The sequence below is a fragment of the Oncorhynchus masou genome, chromosome 13 (assembly GCF_036934945.1).
Source record: "Oncorhynchus masou masou isolate Uvic2021 chromosome 13, UVic_Omas_1.1, whole genome shotgun sequence".
Taxonomy (NCBI): domain Eukaryota; kingdom Metazoa; phylum Chordata; class Actinopteri; order Salmoniformes; family Salmonidae; genus Oncorhynchus; species Oncorhynchus masou.
This window is the reverse complement of record NC_088224.1, coordinates 62,164,292-62,187,897: the sequence shown is the minus strand read 5'-3', so window position 1 is coordinate 62,187,897 and position 23,606 is coordinate 62,164,292. Positions and strand designations below refer to the sequence as shown.

General features: G+C 45.8%; 1 protein-coding gene across 3 annotated transcripts in view; it reads left to right on the top strand.

Annotated features, from left to right (window-relative positions):
- The window catches only part of LOC135552785 (sortilin-related receptor-like), a 78,203-nt gene that overhangs the window by 43,653 nt on the left and 10,944 nt on the right, over positions 1 to 23,606 (top strand). For all 3 annotated transcript variants that reach the window (XR_010457506.1, XM_064984633.1, XM_064984634.1), the window contains exons 12-31: positions 299 to 387; positions 1,093 to 1,271; positions 1,443 to 1,629; positions 2,019 to 2,147; positions 5,528 to 5,613; positions 11,157 to 11,329; positions 11,536 to 11,667; positions 17,112 to 17,203; positions 17,433 to 17,679; positions 18,883 to 19,021; positions 19,217 to 19,390; positions 20,240 to 20,353; positions 20,693 to 20,815; positions 20,991 to 21,110; positions 21,207 to 21,332; positions 21,547 to 21,657; positions 21,944 to 22,075; positions 22,390 to 22,521; positions 22,642 to 22,776; positions 22,923 to 23,075. Coding sequence is in view for 2 of the 3 variants with exons in the window: in XM_064984633.1 (XP_064840705.1) it covers positions 299 to 387; positions 1,093 to 1,271; positions 1,443 to 1,629; positions 2,019 to 2,147; positions 5,528 to 5,613; positions 11,157 to 11,329; positions 11,536 to 11,667; positions 17,112 to 17,203; positions 17,433 to 17,679; positions 18,883 to 19,021; positions 19,217 to 19,390; positions 20,240 to 20,353; positions 20,693 to 20,815; positions 20,991 to 21,110; positions 21,207 to 21,332; positions 21,547 to 21,657; positions 21,944 to 22,075; positions 22,390 to 22,521; positions 22,642 to 22,776; positions 22,923 to 23,075 (2,773 nt within the window). In the remaining variant the exon portion in view is untranslated. The remainder of the gene's footprint in view (positions 1 to 298; positions 388 to 1,092; positions 1,272 to 1,442; positions 1,630 to 2,018; positions 2,148 to 5,527; positions 5,614 to 11,156; positions 11,330 to 11,535; positions 11,668 to 17,111; positions 17,204 to 17,432; positions 17,680 to 18,882; positions 19,022 to 19,216; positions 19,391 to 20,239; positions 20,354 to 20,692; positions 20,816 to 20,990; positions 21,111 to 21,206; positions 21,333 to 21,546; positions 21,658 to 21,943; positions 22,076 to 22,389; positions 22,522 to 22,641; positions 22,777 to 22,922; positions 23,076 to 23,606) is intronic.

The following is a 23,606-nucleotide window of genomic DNA, read 5'->3' as shown; positions in this document are numbered from 1 at the left end:
GGATCCCTCTAAGACATAAACAATGGAGCAGAAGCTCCCGGAACATTTTCACATGCTCTTGATGCCTATGGTGTGACATTCCACGAGAGCAGTATTAGACTTTTAATTATTCTTTTTTTAAACATACTTTTAATCTGAACATATTATTACCTCATTTAAGTGTCTTGACGAGCAAAATATTTTTGGTAATAATACGGCCGGACAGTTGTACTAGTCTATTATTGTAGCTGTATAAATTGACCAGCAACCTTACAGACTGCGGCTTTAATGAGTGTTCTTCACATTTCCCCTTCTCAAGGCGCTTACCGGTCCTCACTTCTACACGTGGGGTGACCACGGCGGTATCCTCATGGCCATCGCCCAGGGGGGCTCCACCACACACCTCAAGTGAGTCTCACAACTGTCCTAAATAACACCCATATCTCCCATGTTAGAACAACACAGTGGTGCTGTGTATCACCCCCTCATTACACCCCTCTACCCCCAACTGCAGCTCTGCCCTGAGTCGTTGACTTTCAGTCTGCTTACCTCCTCCAATAAAGGTTCAATGATTTCCACTGTGTCACTGCCAACCCAATCAGTACTGTGCTGGCTCAGAAATATTATTTTCACATTTGTCCTTTCCAGTTCAGTTCCAGCTACTACAGTACAGTGGGATATGTAACCAGGCCAATGTACTGCAGCTTGGCTTGGCTCAGTAGTGTAAAAAGCGTATAAATATTGTAACCATGCTCATGTTGATCTCCATAAAGTCTCTGTTGGCCCTGCTATAGACTAGCGTCCTGTTCAGGTGGTGTACTTGCTGCCTCACGCTACAGAATCAGTAGATTTGCCATTCTGACTCGGACCAGGAGGCAGAAAGCCTAGTGGTTAGTGTTGGGCCAGTAACCGAAAGGTTGAATCGAATCCCCGAGCTGACAAGGTAAAAAAATATGCCATTCTGCCCCTGAACAAGGCAGTTAACCCACTGTTCCCCGGTAGGCCGTCATTGAAAATAAGAATTTGTTCTCAACTGACTTGCCTAGTTAAATAAATGGTCATTAAAAAAATACAAATGAAAGGCTACTTACCTACTGTCTCTCTGTGTCTCAGGTTCAGTACCAATGAGGGGGAGACCTGGACAGACTTCCGTTTCTCTGACAGGGAGGTGTATGTCTACCAGCTGCTGACGGAGCCGGGGGAGAAGAGCACCATCTTTACCATCTTCGGCTCCTACGCCGACCAGAGACACAGCTGGCTCATCCTGCAGGTCAACGCCAGCGACGTGCTCGGTGAGGGGACTCTCACGATATTACTACACCGGGCAGAAGTCATGAGTGAATTATCCTCAGCCTGGGTGCTTTTACGTCTCTGTCTGTCTCGTCCATTTTCACAATGCCAATAAGAAGCACCATCTATTAGGCCAGAGTCTCACTGAGGGGTGTGTGTGTGTGTCTCTTCAGGCGTCCCGTGCGCCGAGGGAGACTACAAGCGCTGGTCCCCGTCAGACGAGCGGGGAAACGACTGCCTTCTGGGTAGTGAGATGGTGTACAAGCGACGCACGCCCCACGCCACCTGCTTCAACGGGGAAGACTTCGACCGCCCCGTCACCGTATCCAACTGCTCCTGCACACGCCAGGACTACGAGTGGTGAGACTCTCCTATCCCAGCCCGTGTCCAATCCCATATCCGCCCTTTGCCTCTACCTCTAAAACGATCTACCCCTAAGCACCTCATGTCGATCTGAAAGGATTGGATAGCTGCTATCTGGAAAGGTAACAGCTCCACCTTCTGTTAAGCTAGGAATAGGTGGAATGTTTCTCCCTTACTTACACCTCTGCTATCCTTTCAGAGTAGGGGCTAGGGGTTGATTGGAATTAGGCAACAGTCTTTTTCCACTCATCTCTAGGTGTTCATAGTTTGATAGTCAGGTAGGCTAACATTGGGTCTCTCTGTCTCACTCCCCATCTAATCTCTCTCTCGCTCTCTCTCCGCCTCGCTCTCTATCACCCTCCTCTCTCTCCTTTTATCTTTCTCAGTGACTATGGCTTCAAGCTGAGCGAGGACCTGTCCCTCCAGGTGTGCCTGCCCGACCCTGAGTTCTCGGGGAACCTCTACGCCCCTCCCGTGCCCTGCCCCGTTGGAACTACCTACCGTCGCAGTACGGGGTAAGTCAATATCCCTTTGGTATTAACATATTGTCACTTCATCAGAAACCAGGCTTTGCCCTTCTCATAATGATAGGCTTTTTCCTTTTGTTAAGGTGACTCCACACATTGAGGGTCAAGGCCTTGCAATGTGGATGGGTCAGGATTATATGACCTAGCTGAGCTGAAGGGTTTTGGGGTTCCGGGCTGACTTCATAGTGTCCCAAATGGGCCCTGGTTAGAATTAGTGCACTTTTAAAGGGAATAGGGTACCATTTGGGACACAACCATAAAGGTTGAGATACACTTGTCCTTGACTGACAGTCACATATGGCTTATAAAAACAAATGGCATTACCTAGTGTGTCAGTCTTCACCTCAATCTTATATGATTTTGTTTACTGCCGCAAGGAGACGACCATTCAATATCAGCATGATTAATGATGAATAGGATATGCACACTATGCAAATGGCATCCTTTGTGGTCATGAGGGGGAACTGTCTTTGTTCTTCTTTTGTGCTATTGGGAAGAGAAAGGAGTGGCGTCATTCTATTATATAGCCCTCACTTATCATGGAGAACAGCCCCACCTATTGTCATAAGGAGAGAAATGTCCCAGCAAAATCTTGACAAACACTGAGTGTACAAATCATTTAGAACGCCTTCCTCATATTGAGTTGCAACCCTCCTTTTGCCTTCAGAACAGCCTCAATTCATCAGGGCATGGACTCTACAAGGTGTCAAAAGCTTCCCACAGGGATGCTGGCCCATGTTGACTCCAATTATTCCCTGTTGTGTCAAGTTGGCTGAATGTCCTTTGGGTGGTGGACCATTGTTGATACACACAGGAACTACCATACCCCCTTCAAAGGTCCCTACTACCATACCCCCTTCAAAAGCCCCTACTACCATACCCCCTTCAAAAGTCCCTACTACCATACCCCCTTCAAAAGCCCCTACTACCATACCCCCTTCAAAAGCCCCTACTACCATACCCCCTTCAAAGGCCTCTACTACCATACCCCCTTCAAAAGCCCCTACTACCATACCCCCTTCAAAAGCCCCTACTACCATACCCCCTTCAAAGGCCTCTACTACCATACCCCCTTCAAAAGCCCCTACTACCATACCCCCTTCAAAGGCCTCTACTACCATACCCCCTTCAAAAGCCCCTACTACCATACCCCCTTCAAAAGCCCCTACTACCATACCCCCTTCAAAGGCCTCTACTACCATACCCCCTTCAAAGGCCTCTACTACCATACCCCCTTCAAAAGCCCCTACTACCATACCCCCTTCAAAGGCCTCTACTACCATACCCCCTTCAAAAGCCCCTACTACCATACCCCCTTCAAAAGCCCCTACTACCATACCCCCTTCAAAGGCCTCTACTACCATACCCCCTTCAAAAGCCCCTACTACCATACCCCCTTCAAAAGTCCCTACTACCATACCCCCTTCAAAAGCCCCTACTACCATACCCCCTTCAAAAGCCCCTACTACCATACCCCCTTCAAAAGCCCCTACTACCATACCCCCTTCAAAAGCCCCTACTACCATACCCCCTTCAAAGGCCTCTACTACCATACCCCCTTCAAAAGCCCCTACTACCATACCCCCTTCAAAAGCCCCTACTACCATACCCCCTTCAAAGGCCTCTACTACCATACCCCCTTCAAAAGCCCCTACTACCATACCCCCTTCAAAAGTCCCTACTACCATACCCCCTTCAAAAGCCCCTACTACCATACCCCTTCAAAAGCCCCTACTACCATACCCCTTCAAAAGCCCCTACTACCATACCCCCTTCAAAAGCCCTTACTACCATACCCCCTTCAAAAGCCCCTACTACCATACCCCCTTCAAAAGCCCCTACTACCATACCCCTTCAAAAGCCCCTACTACCATACCCCCTTCAAAAGTCCCTACTACCATACCCCTTCAAAAGCCCCTACTACCATACCCCCTTCAAAAGTCCCTACTACCATACCCCCTTCAAAAGCCCCTACTACCATACCCCCTTCAAAAGTCCCTACTACCATACCCCCTTCAAAAGCCCCTACTACCATACCCCCTTCAAAGGCCTCTACTACCATACCCCCTTCAAAAGCCCCTACTACCATACCCCTTCAAAAGCCCCTACTACCATACCCCCTTCAAAAGCCCCTACTACCATACCCCCTTCAAAAGCCCCTACTACCATACCCCTTCAAAAGCCCCTACTACCATACCCCCTTCAAAAGCCCCTACTACCATACCCCCTTCAAAAGTCCCTACTACCATACCCCCTTCAAAGGCCTCTACTACCATACCCCCTTCAAAAGCCCCTACTACCATACCCCCTTCAAAAGCCCCTACTACCATACCCCCTTCAAAAGCCCCTACTACCATACCCCCTTCAAAAGCCCCTACTACCATACCCCCTTCAAAAGCCCCTACTACCATACCCCCTTCAAAGGCCTCTACTACCATACCCCCTTCAAAAGCCCCTACTACCATACCCCCTTCAAAAGCCCCTACTACCATACCCCCTTCAAAAGCCCCTACTACCATACCCCCTTCAAAAGCCCCTACTACCATACCCCCTTCAAAAGCCCCTACTACCATACTCCCTTCAAAAGTCCCTACTACCATACCCCCTTCAAAAGTCCCTACTACCATACCCCCTTCAAAAGTCCCTACTACCATACCCCCTTCAAAAGCCCCTACTACCATACCCCCTTCAAAAGCCCCTACTATCATACTCCCTTCAAAAGTCCCTACTACCATACCCCCTTCAAAAGTCCCTACTACCATACCCCCTTCAAAAGTCCCTACTACCATACCCCCTTCAAAAGTCCCTACTACCATACCCCCTTCAAAAGTCCCTACTACCATACCCCCTTCAAAAGCCCCTACTACCATACCCCCTTCAAAAGCCCCTACTACCATACCCCCTTCAAAAGCCCCTACTACCGTACCCTGTTCAAAGGCCCTTACTACCGTACCCCCTTCAAAGGCCCCTACTACCGTACTCCCTTCAAAGGCACTTACATCTTTTCTTTCCCACTCACCCTCTGGCACACAGACACAATCCATGTCTCAAGGCTTAACAATCCTTCTTTAACCCGTCTCCTCCCCTTCATCTACTCTGATTTGAAGTGGATTTAACAAGGGACATCAATAAGGGATCATAGCTTTCCACTGGTCAGTCATGGTCAGAGCAGGTGTTCTTAATGTTTTGTACACTCAGTGTATATGTAATGGGCAACATGTAAACATTTTGTTCTCCTCGTTTACACAACTACGCATAAGATACACTGTATTGCACCATTTGTTGTAAACATACTCTTGTTGTGATATTGGGTGGTGGGTGTTTGTCTGTCCATGTTGTTAACCAGTTTGTGTGTGTCTCTCTCTCAGGTACAGGAAGGTGTCTGGGGACAGCTGTAGTGGAGGCGATGTAGAAGCCAGACTGGATGGAGAGATGCTCCCCTGTCCTGTAGGAGGTAAGCCTCCCCTCTCCTTCAATTAAGAAACCATTTTTAGAAACGTTCAGCATTTTAGATCACAATGAATAAGAGACCCCTGAATGAATGAATAAGAGACCCCTGAATGAATGAAATAAATAAATAAATGATTTCACCTTTATTTAACCAGGTAGGCAAGTTGAGAAAAAGTTCTCATTTACAATTGCAACCTGGCCAAGATAAAGCAAAGCAGTTCGACACATACAACGACACAGAGTTACACATGGAGCAAAACAAACATACAGTCAATAATACAGTATAAACAAGTCTATATACGATGTGAGCAAATGAGGTGAGATAAGGGAGGTAAAGGCAAAAAAAGGCCATGGTGGCAAAGTAAATACAATATAGCAAGTAAAACACTGGAATGGTAGATTTGCAATGGAAGAATGTGCAAAGTAGAAATGAAAATAATGGGGTGCAAAGGAGCAAAATAAATAAATTAAATACAGTGGGGAAAGAGGTAGTTGTTTGGGCTAAAATATAGGTGGGCTATGTACAGGTGCAGTAATCTGTGAGCTGCTCTGACAGTTGGTGCTTAAAGCTAGTGAGGGAGATAAGTGTTTCCAGTTTCAGTGCTTTTATTAGTTCGTTCCAGTCATTGGCAGCAGAGAACTGGAAGGAGAGGCGGCCAAAGAAAGAATTGGTTTTGGGGGTGACTAGAGAGATATACCTGCTGGAGCATGTGCTACAGGTGGGAGATGCTATGGTGACCAGCGAGCTGAGATAAGGGGGGACTTTACCTAGCAGGGTCTTGTAGATGACATGGAGCCAGTGGGTTTGGCGACGAGTATGAAGCGAGGGCCAGCCAACGAGAGCGTACAGGTCGCAATGGTGGGTAGTATATGGGGCTTTGGTGACAAAACGGATTGCACTGTGATAGACTGCATCCAATTTGTTGAGTAGGGTATTGGAGGCTATTTTGTAAATGACATCGCCAAAGTCGAGGATTGGTAGGATGGTCAGTTTTACAAGGGTATGTTTGGCAGCATGAGTGAAGGATGCTTTGTTGCGAAATAGGAAGCCAATTCTAGATTGAACTTTGGATTGGAGATATTTGATATGGGTCTGGAAGGAGAGTTTACAGTCTAACCAGACACCTAAGTATTTGTAGTTGTCCACGTATTCTAAAACAGAGCCGTCCAGAGTAGTGATGTTGGACAGGCGGGTAGGAGCGGGTAGCGATCGGTTGAAGAGCATGCATTTAGTTTTACTTGTATTTAAGAGCAATTGGAGGCCACGGAAGGAGAGTTGTATGGCATTGAAGCTTGCCTGGAGGGTTGTTAACACAGTGTCCAAAGAAGGGCCAGAAGTATACAGAATGGTGTCGTCTGCGTAGAGGTGGATCAGAGACTCACCAGCAGCAAGAGCGACCTCATTGATGTATACAGAGAAGAGAGTCGGTCCAAGAATTGAACCCTGTGGCACCCCCATAGAGACTGCCAGAGGTCCAGACAGCAGACCCTCCGATTTGACACACTGAACTCTATCAGAGAAGTAGTTGGTGAACCAGGCGAGGCAATCATTTGAGAAACCAAGGCTGTCGAGTCTGCCGATGAGGATGTGGTGATTGACAGAGTCGAAAGCCTTGGCCAGATCAATGAACACGGCTGCACAGTAATGTTTCTTATCGATGGCGGTTAAGATATCGTTTAGGACCTTGAGTGTGGCTGAGGTGCACCCATGACCAGCTCTGAAACCAGATTGCATTGCAGAGAAGGTATGGTGAGATTCGAAATGGTCGGTAATCTGTTTGTTGACTTGGCTTTCGAAGACCTTAGAAAGGCATGGTAGGATAGATATAGGTCTGTAGCAGTTTGGGTCAACAGTGTCCCCCCCTTTGAAGAGGGGGATGACCGCAGCTGCTTTCCAATCTTTGGGGATCTCAGACGACACGAAAGAGAGGTTGAACAGGCTAGTAATAGGGGTGGCAACAATTTCGGCAGATAATTTTAGAAAGAAAGGGTCCAGATTGTCTAGCCCGGCTGATTTGTTGGGGTCCAGATTTTGCAGCTCTTTCAGAACATCAGCTGAACGGATTTAGGAGAAGGAGAAATGGGGAAGGCTTGCGCGAGTTGCTGTGGGGGGTGCAGTGCTGTTGACCGGGGTAGGAGTAGCCAGGTGGAAAGCATGGCCAGCCGTAGAAAAATGCTTATTGAAATTCTCAAATATGGTGGATTTATCAGTGGTGACAGTGTTTCCTATCTTCAGTGCAGTGGGCAGCTGGGAGGAGGTGTTCTTATTCTCCATGGACTTTACAGTGTCCCAGAACTTTTGAGTTAGTGTTGCAGGAAGCAGATTTCTGCTTGAAAAAGCTAGCCTTGGCTTTTCTAACTGCCTGTGTATAATGGTTTCTAGCTTCCCTGAACAGCTGCATATCACGGGGGCTGTTCGATGCTAATGCAGAACGCCATAGGATGTTTTTGTGTTGGTTAAGGGCAGTCAGGTCTGGGGAGAACCAAGGGCTATATCTGTTCCTGGTTCTACATTTCTTGAATGGGGCATGTTTATTTAAGATGGTTAGGAAGGCATTTAAAAAAAATATCCAGGCATCCTCTACTGACGGGATGAGATCATTATCCTTCCAGGATACCCCGGCCAGGTCGATTAGAAAGGCCTGCTCGCTGAAGTGTTTCAGGGAGCGTTTTAAAGTGATGATTGGGGGTGTTTTGACTGCTGACCCATTACGGATGCAGGCAATGAGGCAGTGATCGCTGAGATCTTGGTTGAAGACAGCAGAGGTGTATTTAGAGGGCAAGTTGGTTAGGATGATATCTATGAGGGTGCCCGTGTTTAAGGCTTTGGGGAGGTACCTGGTAGGTTCATTGATAATTTGTGTGAGATTGAGGGCATCAAGTTTAGATTGTAGGATGGCTGGGGTGTTAAGCATGTTCCAGTGTAGGTCGCCTAGCAGCACGAGCTCTGAAGATAGATGGGGTGCAATCAGTTCACATATGGTGTCCAGACCACAACTGGGGGCAGAGGGTGGTCTATAGCAGACTGCAACGGTGAGAGACTTGTTTTTAGAGAGGTGGATTTTTAAAAGTAGAAGTTCAAATTGTTTGGGTACAGACCTGGATAGTAGGACAGAACTCTGCAGGCTATCTTTGCAGTAGATTGCAACACCGCCCCCTTTGGCAGTTCTATCTTGTCTGAAAAGGTTGTAGTTTGGAATTAAAATTTCAGAATTTTTGGTAGTCTTCCTAAGCCAGGATTCAGACACAGCTAGAACATCCGGGTTGGCAGAGTGTGCTAAAGCAGTGAATAGAACAAACCTAGGGAGGAGGCTTCTAATGTTAACATGCATGAAACCAAGGCTATTACGGTTACAGAAGTCGTCAAAAGAGAGCGCCTGGGGAATAGGAGTGGAGCTAGGCACTGTAGGGCCTGGATTCACCTCTACATCGCCAGAGGAACAGAGGAGGAGTAGAATAAGGGTGCGGCTGAAAGCAATAAGAATTGGTCGTCTAGAACGTCTGGAACAGAGAGTAAAAGAAGGTTTCTGGGGGCGATAAAATAGCATCAAGGTATAATGTACAGACAAAGGTATGGTAGGATGTGAATACAGTGGAGGTAAACCTAAGAGAATAAGAGACCGCTGAATGAATGAATGAATAAGCGACCCCTGAATGAATGAATGAATAAGCGACCCCTGAATGAATGAATAAGAGACCCCTGAATGAATAAATGAATAAGAGACCCCTGAATTAATAAGCGACCCCTGAATGAATGAATAAGAGACTCCTGAATTATTGAATAAGAGACCCCTGAATGAATGAATAAGAGACCCCTGAATTAATTAATGAATAAAAGACCCCTGAATTAATGAATAAGAGACCCCTGAATGAATGAATAAGAGACTCCTGAATTATTGAATAAGAGACCCCTGAATGAATGAATAAGAGACCCCTGAATTAATTAATGAATAAAAGACCCCTGAATGAATGAATAAGAGACCCCTGAATGAATGAATAAGAGACCCCTGAATGAATAAATGAATAAGAGACCCCTGAATTAATAAGAGACCCCTGAATGAATGAATAAGCGACCCCTGAATGAATGAATAAGAGACCCCTGAATGAATAAATGAATAAGAGACCCCTGAATGAATGAATAAGAGACTCCTGAATTATTGAATAATAGACCCCTGAATGAATGAATAAGAGACCCCTGAATTAATTAATGAATAAAAGACCCCTGAATTAATGAATAAGAGACCCCTGAATGAATGAATAAGAGACTCCTGAATTATTGAATAATAGACCCCTGAATTAATTAATGAATAAAAGACCCCTGAATTAATGAATAAGAAACCCCTGAATTAATGAATAAGAGACCCCTGAATGAATAAGAGACCCCTGAATTAATGAATAAGAGACCCCTGAATGAATGAATGAATAAGAGACCCCTGAATGAATGAATAAGAGACCCCTGAATGAATGAATGAATAAGAGACACCTAAATGAATGAATGAATGAATGAGAGATACTCTGAGATTCTTGATATACTGGGTTCACAAATACTTTACCTTGTAAATGCCATTATGGAAAGGGAAGACTCTCACGAGGACGTTCTCGGTTTTGCTCTACGACCCCTACAAGTATCATGGGACTCGTCTGACGGTAACCCATAGAAATATGGAGGTCCTTTTGTGGTAACAGAAACAAGGAGTTAAATGTGTCAAAAAAGATGTATATTTCCTGAGCTTTCTTATATCTCTTAGATATAGGACAGACACTTCAAAACAGTATTATTCCTTAGGATTTATTTTTTGCCTTTTTATGAATGTGTTATTCAATGCATTTCTATGGGCTACAGTAGTATTTTATCAAATTATTTTGAAATATTTTGGGGAGGGATACCTAAAGGGCCTAAAAATCATCATCAAATAGCTAAATGATCCATTGAATTACTATTTTAAAACAATTCCATATGTTACCTTTGGGTCGTGGGTCATGGGTCATGGGTCATGACGGTTTTATTTGGTATGGGCCACACAGTTTAAACTTTTTTGCTAGACCTTATTTGAGGCAAAATATACTTTTAGTCACATATGGGGTGAATTTAGTTAAAGATAGAAAGGTTAGTCCCAGCAGTAGATCATCGGCTATAGCAACAACACACGTAAGTTAGACCTCGGGGACAATAGCTGCTGTGACTGGTTGTAGGGATCCAAAAAGCAAATAAACAAATAAGTATTTGTGAATTCATGAAAAGTGAAATTACTCACATTTTATACATAAAAGCATATGGTTGGATGAACTTAATTTCCCTGAGGGGAAATTGTTTTAGACATGCATTACTGCTGTATGCAAAATAAATACTGTCGTATACACAGCTGGATACAAAATAAATACTGTCATATACACAGCTGGATAGAAAATAAATACTGTCGTATACACAGCTGGATACAAAATCAAATGCAATTTGTTGTGTTTTTCTTACCAGTTGTCACTCTTCACATGGCTATAGATTAGAATGAATTGTATTAAGTGTTGTTTTTCCCCCCTGGTCTTCTCCAGAGAGTAATGAGTTCATCCTGTACGCTGTGAGGAACTCCATCCATCGCTATGACCTGGCCACAGGGACCGACCAGGCCCTGCCCCTCTCTGGTCTCCGCGAGGCCGTGGCCCTGGACTTTGACTACGAAAGTAACTGCCTCTACTGGGCCGACATCTCGCTGGACACCATACAGGTCAGGGCCTTCACAGAAGGCACTCAGATGTAGCCATGACTTACCCTATTCCCTATATAAGTATATTGCTTGTATACTATATAGGGAATAAAGTACCATTTAAGACACAAAATCTATCCTGTACACACTTCTGAGAGCAAAAGTACATTGTGTATCGTGATTAGTGAAAAGTATGTACACACTCCGTCCCTGTCCTCCCCCTCCAGAGGCTTTGTCTGAACGGCAGTACAGGACAGGAAGTGATCGTGAGGAAAGACCTGCAGAATGTGGAGGCCCTCACCTTTGACCCCATTAGCAGGCTGCTTTACTGGGTGGATGCCGGAGCACAGAGGATTGAGGTAAACATGAGGAACATGGATTTGTCCAATATTTGATAGATACTGAACAAAAATATAAATGCAGCATTCAACAATTTTACTGAGTTACTGTTCATATAAGGAAATCAGCTAATACATTCATTAGGCCCAAAGCTATGGATTTCACATGACTGGGCAGGTGTGCAGCCATGGGTGGGCCTATGCCCTTCCAGGCTGCACCCATTAGGAAGGCAGGCACAGCCAATCAGAATGAGTTGTTCCCCACAAAAGGGCTTTATTACAGACAGAAATACACCTCAGTTTCATCAACTGTCCAGGTGGCTGGTCTAAGATGATCCCGCAGGTAAAGCTTCCTGCCATCCAGGACCTATTTAAAAGGCGGTGTCAGAGGAAGGCCCAAAATATTGTCAAATACTCCAGTCACCCAAGTCGTAGACTGTTCTCTCAGCTACTGCACGGCAAGCTGTACCGGAGCGTCAAGTCTACTGGAGCGTCAAGTCTGGGTCCAAAAGGCTCCTTAACAGCTTCTTCCCCCAAGCTATAAGACTGCTGAACAATTAATCAAACTATTTACATTGACCTCCACTCTTAGTCTTTAAACTGCTGCTACTCACTGTTTATTATCTATGCATACCAGTAGTCACTTTAGTAACTTTACCCGTAGCCTAGTGGTTAGAGTGTTGGGCCGGTAACTGGATCAAATCCCTGAGCTGACAAAGGTAAAGATTTGTCGTTCTGCCCCTGAGCAAGACCGTTAACCCACTGTTCCCTGGGCGCTGAAGACGTGGATGTAAGGCAGCCCCCACACCTCTCTGATTCAGAGTGGCTGTGTTAAATGCGGGAAGACACATTTCAGTTGAATACATTGTTGTACAACTGACTTGGTTTCCCTACATGTACAAAGTACCTTGATTACCCATTGTCCCCGCAAATGACTTGGTACTGGTACTCCCTGAATATAGCCTTGTTATTGTTACGTAATTTTGTGATACTTTTTGTGTTTTTTACTTTAGTGTATTTAGCCAATATTTTCTTAACTCTATTTCTTGAACTGCATTGTTGGTTAAGGGCTTATAAGTAAGCATTTCATGGTAACGTCTACACATTGTATTCCGTGCATGTGACATACGATTTGATTTGATTTAACAGGCATGTAAACACATTTGTGCACTAAATGTTAGAGTAATAATCTTTTTGTGTGTATGGAACATTTCTGGGATCTTTTACAGTGGGGAGAACAAGTATTTGATACACTGACGATTTTGCAGGTTTTCCTACTTACAAAGCATGTAGAGGTCTGTCATTTTTTATCATAGGTACACTTCAACTGTGAGAGACGGAATCTAAAACAAAAATCCAGAAAATCACATTGTATGATTTTGAAGTAATTCATTTGCATTTTATTGCATGACATAAGTATTTGATACATCAGAAAAGCAGAACTTAATATTTGGTACAGAAACCTTTGTTTGCAATTACAGAGATCATACGTTTCCTGTAGTTCTTGATCAGGTTTGCACACACTGCAGCAGGGATTTTGGCCCACTCCTCCATACAGACCTTCTCCAGATCCTTCAGTTTTCGGGGCTGTCGCTGGGCAATACGGACTTTCAGCTCCCTCCAAAGATTTTCTATTGGGTTCAGGTCTGGAGACTGGCTAGGCCACTCCAGAACCTTGATATGCTTCTTACGGAGCCACTCCTTAGTTGCCCTGGCTGTGTGTTTCGGGTCGTTGTCATGCTGGAAGACCCAGCCACGACCCATCTTCAATGCTCTTACTGAGGGAAGGAGGTTGTTGGCCAAGATCTCGCGATACATGGCCCCATCCATCCTCCCCACAATACGGTGCAGTCATCCTGTCCCCTTTGCAGAAAAGCATCCCCAAAGAATTATGTTTCCACCTCCATGCTTCACGGTTGGGATGGTGTTCTTGGGGTTGTACTCATCCTTCTTCCTCCAAACACGGCGAGTGGAGTTTAGACCAAACAGCTATATTTTTGTCTCATCAGACCACATGACCTTATCCCATTCCTCCTCTGGATCATCCAGATGGCCATTGGCAAACTTCAAACGGGCCTGGACATGGGCTGGCTTGAGCAGGGGGACCTTGCGTGCGCTGCAGGATTTTAATCCATGACGGCGTTGTGTGTTACTAATGGTTTTCTTTGAGACTGTGGTCACAGCTCTCTTCAGGTCATTGACAAGGTCCTGCCGTGTAGTTCTGGGCTGATCCCTCACCATCCTCATGATCATTGATGCCCCACGAGGTGAGATCTTGCATGGAGCCCCAGACCGAGGGTGATTGACCGTCATCTTGAACTTCTTCCATTTTCTAATAATTGCGTCAACAGTTGTTGCCTTCTCACCAAGCTGCTTGCCTATTGTCTTGTAGCCCATCCCAGCCTTCTACAGGTATACAATTTATCCCTGATGTCCTTACACAGCTCTCTGGTCTTGGCCATTGTGGAGAGGTTGGAGTCTGTTTGATTGAGTGTGTGGACAGGTGTCTTTTATACTGATTTTTTTATTTTAATCTATCTACACACAATACCCCATAATAACAAGCTAAAATAGGTTTTGTGAATTTTTTGCAAATGTATTAAAAACAGATACCTCATTTTCACAAGTATTTAAACCCTTTGCTATGAGACTCGAAATTGAGCTCAGGTGCTTCCTGTTCCCATTGATCATCCTTGAGATGTTTCTACAACTTGATTGGAGTCCACCTGTGGTACATTCAATTGCAGGATTTGGAAAGACACACACCTGTCTATAAAAGGTCCCACAGTTTACAGTGCATGTCAGAACAAAAACCAAGCCACGAGGTCGAAGGAATTGTCCGTAGAGTTACGCGACAGGATTGTGTCGAGGCACAGCATTTCTGCAGCATTGAAGGTCCCCAAGAACACAGTGGCCTCCATCATTCTTAAATGGAAGAAGTTTGGAACCACCAAGAGTCTTCCTAGAGCTGGCCAAACTGAGCAATCGGGGAAGGGCCTTAGTCAGGGAGGTAACTAAGAACCCAATGGTCACTCTGACAGAGCTCCAGAGTTCCTCTGTGGAGATGGGAGAACTTCTGCAGCGCTCCACCGATCAGGCCTATGGTGACGCATGGTGGTGGCAGCATCATGCTGTGGGTATGTTTTTTTCAGTGGCAGGGACTTGGAGACTGGTCAGGATCGAGGGAAAAATTAACCAGAGCAAAGTACAGAGAAATCATTGAAAACCTGCTCCAGTGCGCTCAGGACCTCAGGCGGGGGCGAAGGTTCACTTCAACGACCCTAAGCACACAGCCAATACAACGCAGGTGTGGCTTCGGGACAAGTCTCTGAATGTCCTTGAGTGGCCCAGCCAGAGCCCAGACTTGAACCCAATCGAACATCTCTGGAGAGACCTGAAAATAGCTGTGCAGCGACACACCCTATCCAACCTGACAGAGCTTGAGAGGATCTGCAGAGAATGGGAGAAACTCCCCAAATACAGGGGCGCCAAGCTTGTAACGTCATACCCAATAAGACTTGAGGCTGTAATCGCTGCCGAAGATGCTTCAGCAAAGTACTGTGTAAAGGGTCTGAATACTTACAGTGGGGCAAAAAAGTATTTAGTCAGCCACCAATTGTGCAAGTTCTCCCACTTAAAAAGATGAGGCCTGTTATTTTCATCATAGGTACACTTCAACTATGACAGACAAAATGAGGAAAAAAATCCAGAAAATCACATTGTAGTATTTTTAATGAATTTATTTGCAAATTATGGTGGAAAATAAGTATTTGGTCACCGACAAACAAGCAAGATTTCTGGCTCACAGACCTGTAACTTCTTCTTTAAGAGGCTCCTCTGTCCTCCCCTCGTTACCTGTATTAATGGCACCTGTTTGAACTTGTTATCAGTATAAAAGGCACCTGTCCACAACCTCAACCTCACACTCCAAGCTCCACTATGGCCAAGACCAAAGAGCTCTCAAATGACACCAGAAACAAAATTGTAGACCTGCACCAGGCTGGGAAGAATTAATCTGCAATAGGTAAGCAGCTTGGTTTGAAGAAATCAGCTGTGGGAGCAATTATTAGGAAATGGAAGACATACATGACAACTTATAATCTCCCTCGATCTGGGGCTCCATGCAAGATCTCACCCCGTGGGGTCAAATTTATCACAAGAATGGTGAGCAAAAATCCCAGAACCACACGGGGGGACCTAGTGAATGACCTACAGAGAGCTGGGACCAAAGAAACAAAGCCTACCATCAGTAACACACTACGCTGCCAGGGACTCAAATCCTGCAGTCCCAGACGTGTCCCCCTGCTTAAGCCAGTACATGCCCAGGCCCGTCTGAAGTTTGCTAGAGAGCATTTGGATGATCCAGAAGAAGATTGGGAGAATGTCATATGGTCAGATGAAACCAAAATATAACTTTTTGGTAAAAACTCAACTCGTCGTGTTTGGAGGACAAAGAATGCTGAGTTGCAGCCAAAGAACACCATACCTACTGTGAAGCATGGGGTGGAAACATCATGCTTTGGGGCTGTTTTTCTGCACAGGGACCAGGACGACTGATCCGTGTAAAGGAAAGAATGAATGGGGCCATGTATCGTGAGATTTTGAGTGAAAACCTCCTCCCATCAGCAAGGGCATTGAAGATGAAACGTGACTGGGTCTTTCAGCATGACAATGATCCCAAACACACCGCCCGGGCAACGAAGGAGTGAAAATCTTTGGAGGGAGTTGAATGTCCGTGTTGCCCAGCAACAGCCCCAAAATATCACTGCTCTAGAGGAGATCTGCATGGAGGAATGGGCCAAAATACCAGCAACAGTGTGTGAAAACCTTGTGAAGACTTACAGAAAATGGTTGACCTCTGTCGTTGCCAACAAAGGGTATATAACAAAGTATTGAGATAACCTTTTGTTATTGACCAAATACTTATTTTCCACCATCATTTGCAAATAAATTCATTAAAAATCCTACAATGCGATTTTCTGGAGAGAAAAAAAATCTCATTTTGTCTGTCATAGTTGAAGTGTACCTATGATGAAAATTACAGGCCTCTCTCATCTTTTTAAGTGGGAGAACTTGCACAATTGGTGGCTGACTAAATACTTTTTTGCCCCACTGTATGTAAATGTGATATTTAATTTTTTAATTTTTAATACATTGGCAACAAAATTGAAAAACCTAATATCTTTGTCATTATGGGTAATTGTCTGTCGATTTGTTTTCTTTGATGAGGAACAAACACCATTTTTAATACATTTTTTAGAATAAGGCTGTAACTGAACAAAATGTGGGAAATGTCAAGGCCTCTGAATACTTTTGGAATGCACTGTATCCTTTTCTCTCCATCTTATTGAAGCCTTGTTTGATTTATATTTATATCCTCACCTGGTAGATCACATGCTGCTGTATAGTATCAGGCAATACAGTGTGTGATGATGGAGATCCACTCTATGTGTTGTGTTGTGTAGGTGTCTAACCCTGATGGGGACCTACGTCAAACTCTGCTCAACTCCTCAGTGCTGGAGCATCCCAGAGCTCTGGTCCTCATGCCAGGAGAGAGGTACACAGTCTAATTACCTTGAATAACTGCCAAATGCATTTATGAAGCTTTTAAATCACAAAAAGGGTCTCCCAGATGACCGACTGTTAAAGGGGCGATCTGTGATTGCTACAGCCATTTTAGACTTTAGCTCTTTGTTTGAACTGCGGATTGCCCCTTTAACATAAATAACATCAGTGTTAATATCTGTCTGATATACTTGCCTAATCTGTGACTCGTCTCCTACCAGCCTGATGTTCTGGACGGATTGGGGCGACCGCGCCGCCGGCGTGTACCGCGGCTACATGGACGGCTCCAACGTGTCATGCATCGTGTCCGAGGGCGTCCGCTGGCCCAACGGCATCACGGCAGACGACCAATGGCTGTACTGGACCGAGGCCTACGGCGACCGCATCGAGCGGGCCGACTTTGCCGGGGGGCAGCGCAGCGTGGTCATGGAGGGCCTGCCTCACCCCTATGCCATTGCTGTTTTCAAGGTTATTTTAGAACGTTGGATGCACTTATGGAGTATTAAGGCCCACTCTGTGATATTTACATCTGTTTTCGATCATTTAAATGAATGATGTATACCCATTGATTCTTGAAGAATATCACTTATAAATGCCTACAAGCTTAGTTCCTGCTTACAGATGTCGTCAACAGCAGAATTCAAAATGGCCTAGGACGGTCACTATTGGCTCTTCCAAATTTGTCTCCTCCCTTGCGGCATGTCCACATTGTTAAAGTATTTAATGTCGCGTGCACAAGTACAATGAAATGCCTTTCTTTCGAACTGAAAACCCAACAATGCAGTTATTAATTACAATGTAATACTAGAACAAACACATGGGAAATAAGAATAAATATGAATAGCACATTAAGTAAGCATACCCTATACTTGGTCAGTTTCAATATCATATTTACAATGTGCAGGGGTATTTGAGTGATAGAGGTAGATATGTATAGGGGTAAGGAGACAGGGATACTGGAGTGATGGAGGTAGATATGTATAGGGGTAAGGAGACAGGGATACTGGAGTGATGGATGTAGATATGTATATGGGTAAGGAGACGGAAACTGGAGTGATGGAGGTAGATATGTATAGGGGTAAGGAGACAGGGATACTGGAGTGATGGAGGTAGATATGTATATGGGTAAGGAGACGGAAACTGGAGTGATGGAGGTAGATATGTATAGGGGTAAGGAGACAGGGATACTGGAGTGATGGATGTAGATATGTATATGGTTAAGGAGACAGGGATACTGGAGTGATGGAGGTAGATATGTATAGGGGTAAGGTGACAGGGGTACTGGAGTGATGGGGGTAGACATGTATAGGGGTAAGGTGACAGGGGTACTGGAGTGATGGAGGTAGATATGTATAGGGGTAAGGGGACTAGGCAACAGGATATAAGATAAACAGAGTGTGAGTGGGCGTGTGTGTGTAGAGTCAATATAACTGTGTCTTTGGAGTTATCCAATAGAGGCAGTCTTGTCCAATAAGAATGTTACTGATGTCTGGAAGCAAAAAGTCGGCCCTCTGTGTATGATGATGTCATATCGCAGAGATTCTACCTTTTTACGGTTATTGAGTGCAACACTGGGGAGCACAGTCCCATTGTAGAAGTATATCTATGTTTGTTTTCATAGAATCTCCCAGTTACTGGGCAAATCCTCATTGGCTTGTGTGTGTTTTTCAGAATGACCTGTACTGGGATGACTGGTCAAGGAGGGGCATCTTCAAGGCTTCCAAGGCAGGTTCCAAGGACAATGAGCTGATAGTGGGTAGACTGACGGGGGTCATGGACCTCAAAATCTTCTACAAGGGCAAGACCAGAGGTGAGAGACGAGCAGTGAAACCATATCTAAGAATCAATGCCCATTCTAAGTAAGCCTTCCAAGCACTTTGACGGTCAGCGTTAAAGAGTTATGTGTAGTCAGAATGTTACTCTGGAAGCGACAATAGTGGAAGCTTTTTTTGGACACCCCCACTACGTCAGCAGAGCTCGTGTGTGTGTGTCCACTCTCCTCCAGGCCATAATGCCTGTGCAGACCAACCCTGCAGCCTACTGTGTCTGCCCCAGCCCGGGCACCGCCACACCTGTGTATGCCCCGACGGCACGCCCACCACCACCCGACCTGACGGACAGCTCCAGTGCCAGTGTCCCACCGGCTACCAGCTCCACAACAGCACCTGCGTCAAGACAGGTGAGACCTGGCACACTCACATACGTGCGCACACTCTCTCTGACAGACACACGTGCACACAAACATACACACACACACACACACACACACACCCAATGGTCTACTGATCAAATCAAATGTTATTTGTCACATGCACCGAAAACAACAGGCGTAGGTAGACCTTACAGTGAAATGCTTACTTACAAGCACTTAACCAACAATTCGGAGTTTGAAAAAGTAGGACAAAGGTGTTAAATAAACTAAAGGGAAAAAAAATATAATAATAATAATAATAATAATTTAAAAAAAAATAGTAACACAATAACATATCAATAGTGAGGCTATATACAGGGGGTACTGGTACCGAGTCAATGTGCAGGGGTACGGGGTAGTCGAGGAAATTGAGGTAATATGTACATGTAGGGAGGGGTAAAGTGACTATGCATAGATGATAAACGGATGCATGATCATGTGTTGAGGTTCTCAACATCGTCCTTCAGATGACCCTATCACACTACAACAGATCCACAATGGTGCAGGCTTTTGTTCAATCCTAGCACTAACACCCGTGTCACCTAGTTCAACTAATCACCAAGCGATGAGTTGAATCAGGCGTGTTCGTACTAGGCTGAATCAAAACCCTGCACAGCCTGCGTTGGGTCCGTCGCCAGGAATCGGTATTGAAGATCCCTGCCTCGGTGAATGTAGAGAACCACTGTCCTCCTCTCCCTCTCCCCCTGACTGTCCGTCTGACTCTGTTTGTTGTTTTCCTAGGACCACTATAGGAGATCCTTTAGGATTCAGATACACTTCTTGATGATGATGTGCTTTATTTGTAACCCAAAATGGAATGAAATTCAACTCCCCCAGAACACAAGTGCCTGCCCAACCAGTACCGCTGCTCCAACGGCAAGTGTATCAGCAGCATCTGGAAGTGCGACAGCGACAACGACTGTGGCGACATGAGCGACGAGCAGGAGTGCCGTGAGTGGAGGCGAAATTACACCCTATTCCCTATATAGTGCACTACTTTTGGGCAGGCCATTTCAGACGCACAGCTAGACAATGGACAACTCACTCACTCACAGATTATTCTGTTTTATTATTATAATATAAAATGGTTTGGTGTGGAATCCTGGTTGGGAAGGTAAATTGTGACTAAAATGGATCCAACAGATAATGTTCAATAGAGCCAGACTTGAGTTTGTTACTGTCACAATACACTCTGCTTTGGGTCTCTGCTGCTGTTCTTTCTCTCTGTCCTTCTGGGCTCAGTGTCAACACCCTGTCATTCTGTCTGTCCCTCTGCCCCTCCCCCTCCAGCCACCACCTCCTGTGACCCGTCCATCCAGTTCCGCTGTGTGGTGTCTGGCTCCTGCATCCCGCTGGCCTTCAAGTGTGACCACGAGGACGACTGTGGGGACAACAGTGACGAGGAACACTGTGGTACGAGGAAGAGTGTGTATGCGTGCACGCATGCGTGCGTCTATGTGCGCACACCTCCAAGCATGTTTTTTTCCTGACAAAGTGTGCTCTATCCTGTATGACTTTTGAGATTGTATATAGCCTATGTGATGCTGCCTCTGATTAATGACTGTGTGTGTGTATGTGTGTATCCCAGAGAGTCACCAGTGTGGACCAGGGGAGTTCACGTGTGCGCGGGGTGTGTGTATTCGCGAGGCCTGGCGATGTGACGGAGACAACGACTGCAGGGACTGGTCGGATGAAGCCAACTGTACAGGTGAGATCAGGGCCATGTTCAAAAGGAGAACGTTGCACAACCTCCGTCTCTCTCTTAGTCTCTCTATCTCTCTCCCTCCCTCCCTCCTGGTCTCAGTGGGTCACCACACCTGTGAGGCCAGTAGGTTCCAGTGTCTCACGGGCCACTGTATCCCTAAGCGCTGGGTGTGTGACGGTGATGACGACTGTCAGGACAGCTCTGACGAGGAGCAAGCGCATTGCGGTGAGGACACACACACCCAACACGCGCACGCAGAGACACAGCTCTCTCTCTGCTTGACGCCAACACCCATGATGCTATGTCATTGTTACGACAGCGCTATGACAGTGTTCGGTCGCCTTTATGGACAGTCCAAGCAAAGTGTTACCCAGATTTCCGTTGCACGTTCTTCGATAGAATGGCTTGGCACTAACAGATGCTGTGTTGTTGTTGACAGTGGGGGATCGCTGTAATGGCTTCCTGTGTTCCAACGGCACCTGTCTGCCTGCCAGCGCCCACTGCAACGGAGTACAGGACTGCCCAGGGGGCGCCGACGAGCAACACTGTGGTGAGTGACCAACGGAAAGTCTTAACCCCGAAACTAGACTGCAAACTATAGACATCGTATCTCCAGGGGAATAGGATCTCTTTCTATGCTGCAGACAGTTTGTATGTTGTTTTTCACCCCCAGAAGCACTTTGGTCTTTCGAAAAACGGAAACGTTTTGAGGGCTTTTGTCATGGACTGGTTTTTGTCATCAATACATTCACCCGAGGTTGAGAATATCTCAGCCGTATGTCCCATTGTAATATAGTAGTACTGTGTGTGTGTGTGTGTGTGTGTCCTCCTTGCAGATCCCCTGTGTACGCGCTACATGGATTTTGTGTGTCAGAACCGAGCCCAGTGCCTGTTCCAGTCTCTGGTGTGTGACGGCACCAAACACTGCGAGGACGGATCCGATGAGGACGTGGCCTACGCCGGCTGCTGTGAGTCCCTCTCCACTAACCCCACCACTACTATCGCAGAGAACACTACAGCTGCAACAGCTGTTACACAGCCCAGGGTTTTTCTTCCTGTGCATGTAACCGGACCTGGGTCGTGTTCATATGAAATCCGTTTCAAAACACTGTGCAACGGAAAAGGAACACGCATTCCTTATCTGCTTTCACTCCCTGTTTTCTCCATGACCCAGGGACATGTTTGGTCGGCTCAGGAAAAACAAAATGAATGCATCGATACTAGAAAGGCATTGAAGTAAGTGGTTGTCGTGTGTTGTACTGATTGCCACCCGTCTCTCTAGCCACTCACCCTGAGTTTGAGAAGACGTGTGACGCCTACAACTTCCAGTGTGCCAACGGAGTGTGTGTGAGCCTGGGGTGGAAGTGTGACGGTATGAACGACTGCGGGGACTACTCTGACGAGGCCAACTGTGGTGAGTACACACTGTGTGTGTGTGTGTGTGTGTGTGCACGTGTCAGCTATGTACACTGCAGCACTTTATAAATGACTGTATCTAGAAATGAGATTATTCCTGAGTGTGTATATGTCTCAGGCTCCCCCACTGAGGGGCCAGGCTGCACACGGGACTTCCAGTACGAGTGTCGTAACGGGCGCTGTGTGCCCTCCTGGTGGAAGTGTGACGGAGAGAATGACTGCGGAGACTGGTCTGATGAGGCTCAGTGCACTGGTACTCACTCACTCACTCACTCACTCACTCACTCACTCACTCACTCACTCACTCACTCACTCACTCTGTTATTCCTGACAGAGCTCTATGACCAAACCATTTGAAGTATTATGTGTATTTGAACCTCTTCCTCTCTGTTTTCTTAGGAGGAGTCACGCCCCACACCCCTGCCCCAGGCCCGTCGTCCTGCGCCCCTAACCGCTTCCACTGCGGCTCGGGAGCCTGTATAGTCAACTCCTGGGTGTGTGACGGCTACGCTGACTGTCCCGATGGCAGTGATGAACTGGGCTGTCCCACAGGTGAACCACCGTCTCCATCTACACCAAAGGGCTTGCCACCTTGGACTAGTTATACAGCTGTATGTAGCTAGGTAGGGCCAGGGTGGTTATTACTGACCATGTGACTTGACTAGAAAACACTTTGGAGCTATTTGTCTCCTTTCATTCATCTGCTGTGATTGGAAAATACTTGACAGGTGAAAACAATATGGTGGAAATTCGTCATTAGACTAGTAAGACAGAGGGGCGCTGATTGGCTCGCTCGGATGCTTTCTCCGGTGAGAGAGTTTCAGACACGAATTGAAGGAAAGTTGACGGGTGCACAGTGCACTGTTTGGATGCTGGAATTAGTTTGGACGAACGTGAAGGGATTCTTTTGATAATCCGATGAAAATATCTTGACTGGTTGTGTTCGTGCGACATAAAAATGTAATACATTTTTTGCAGTTAAATTACATGTCTTTACTTTAAAATCTATTAAAAAAAATAGACGTAGGAAGTCCCATGAAAAAAAAAAAAGCGTGCCCCCTTATCAAAGAAATCAGATGCCCG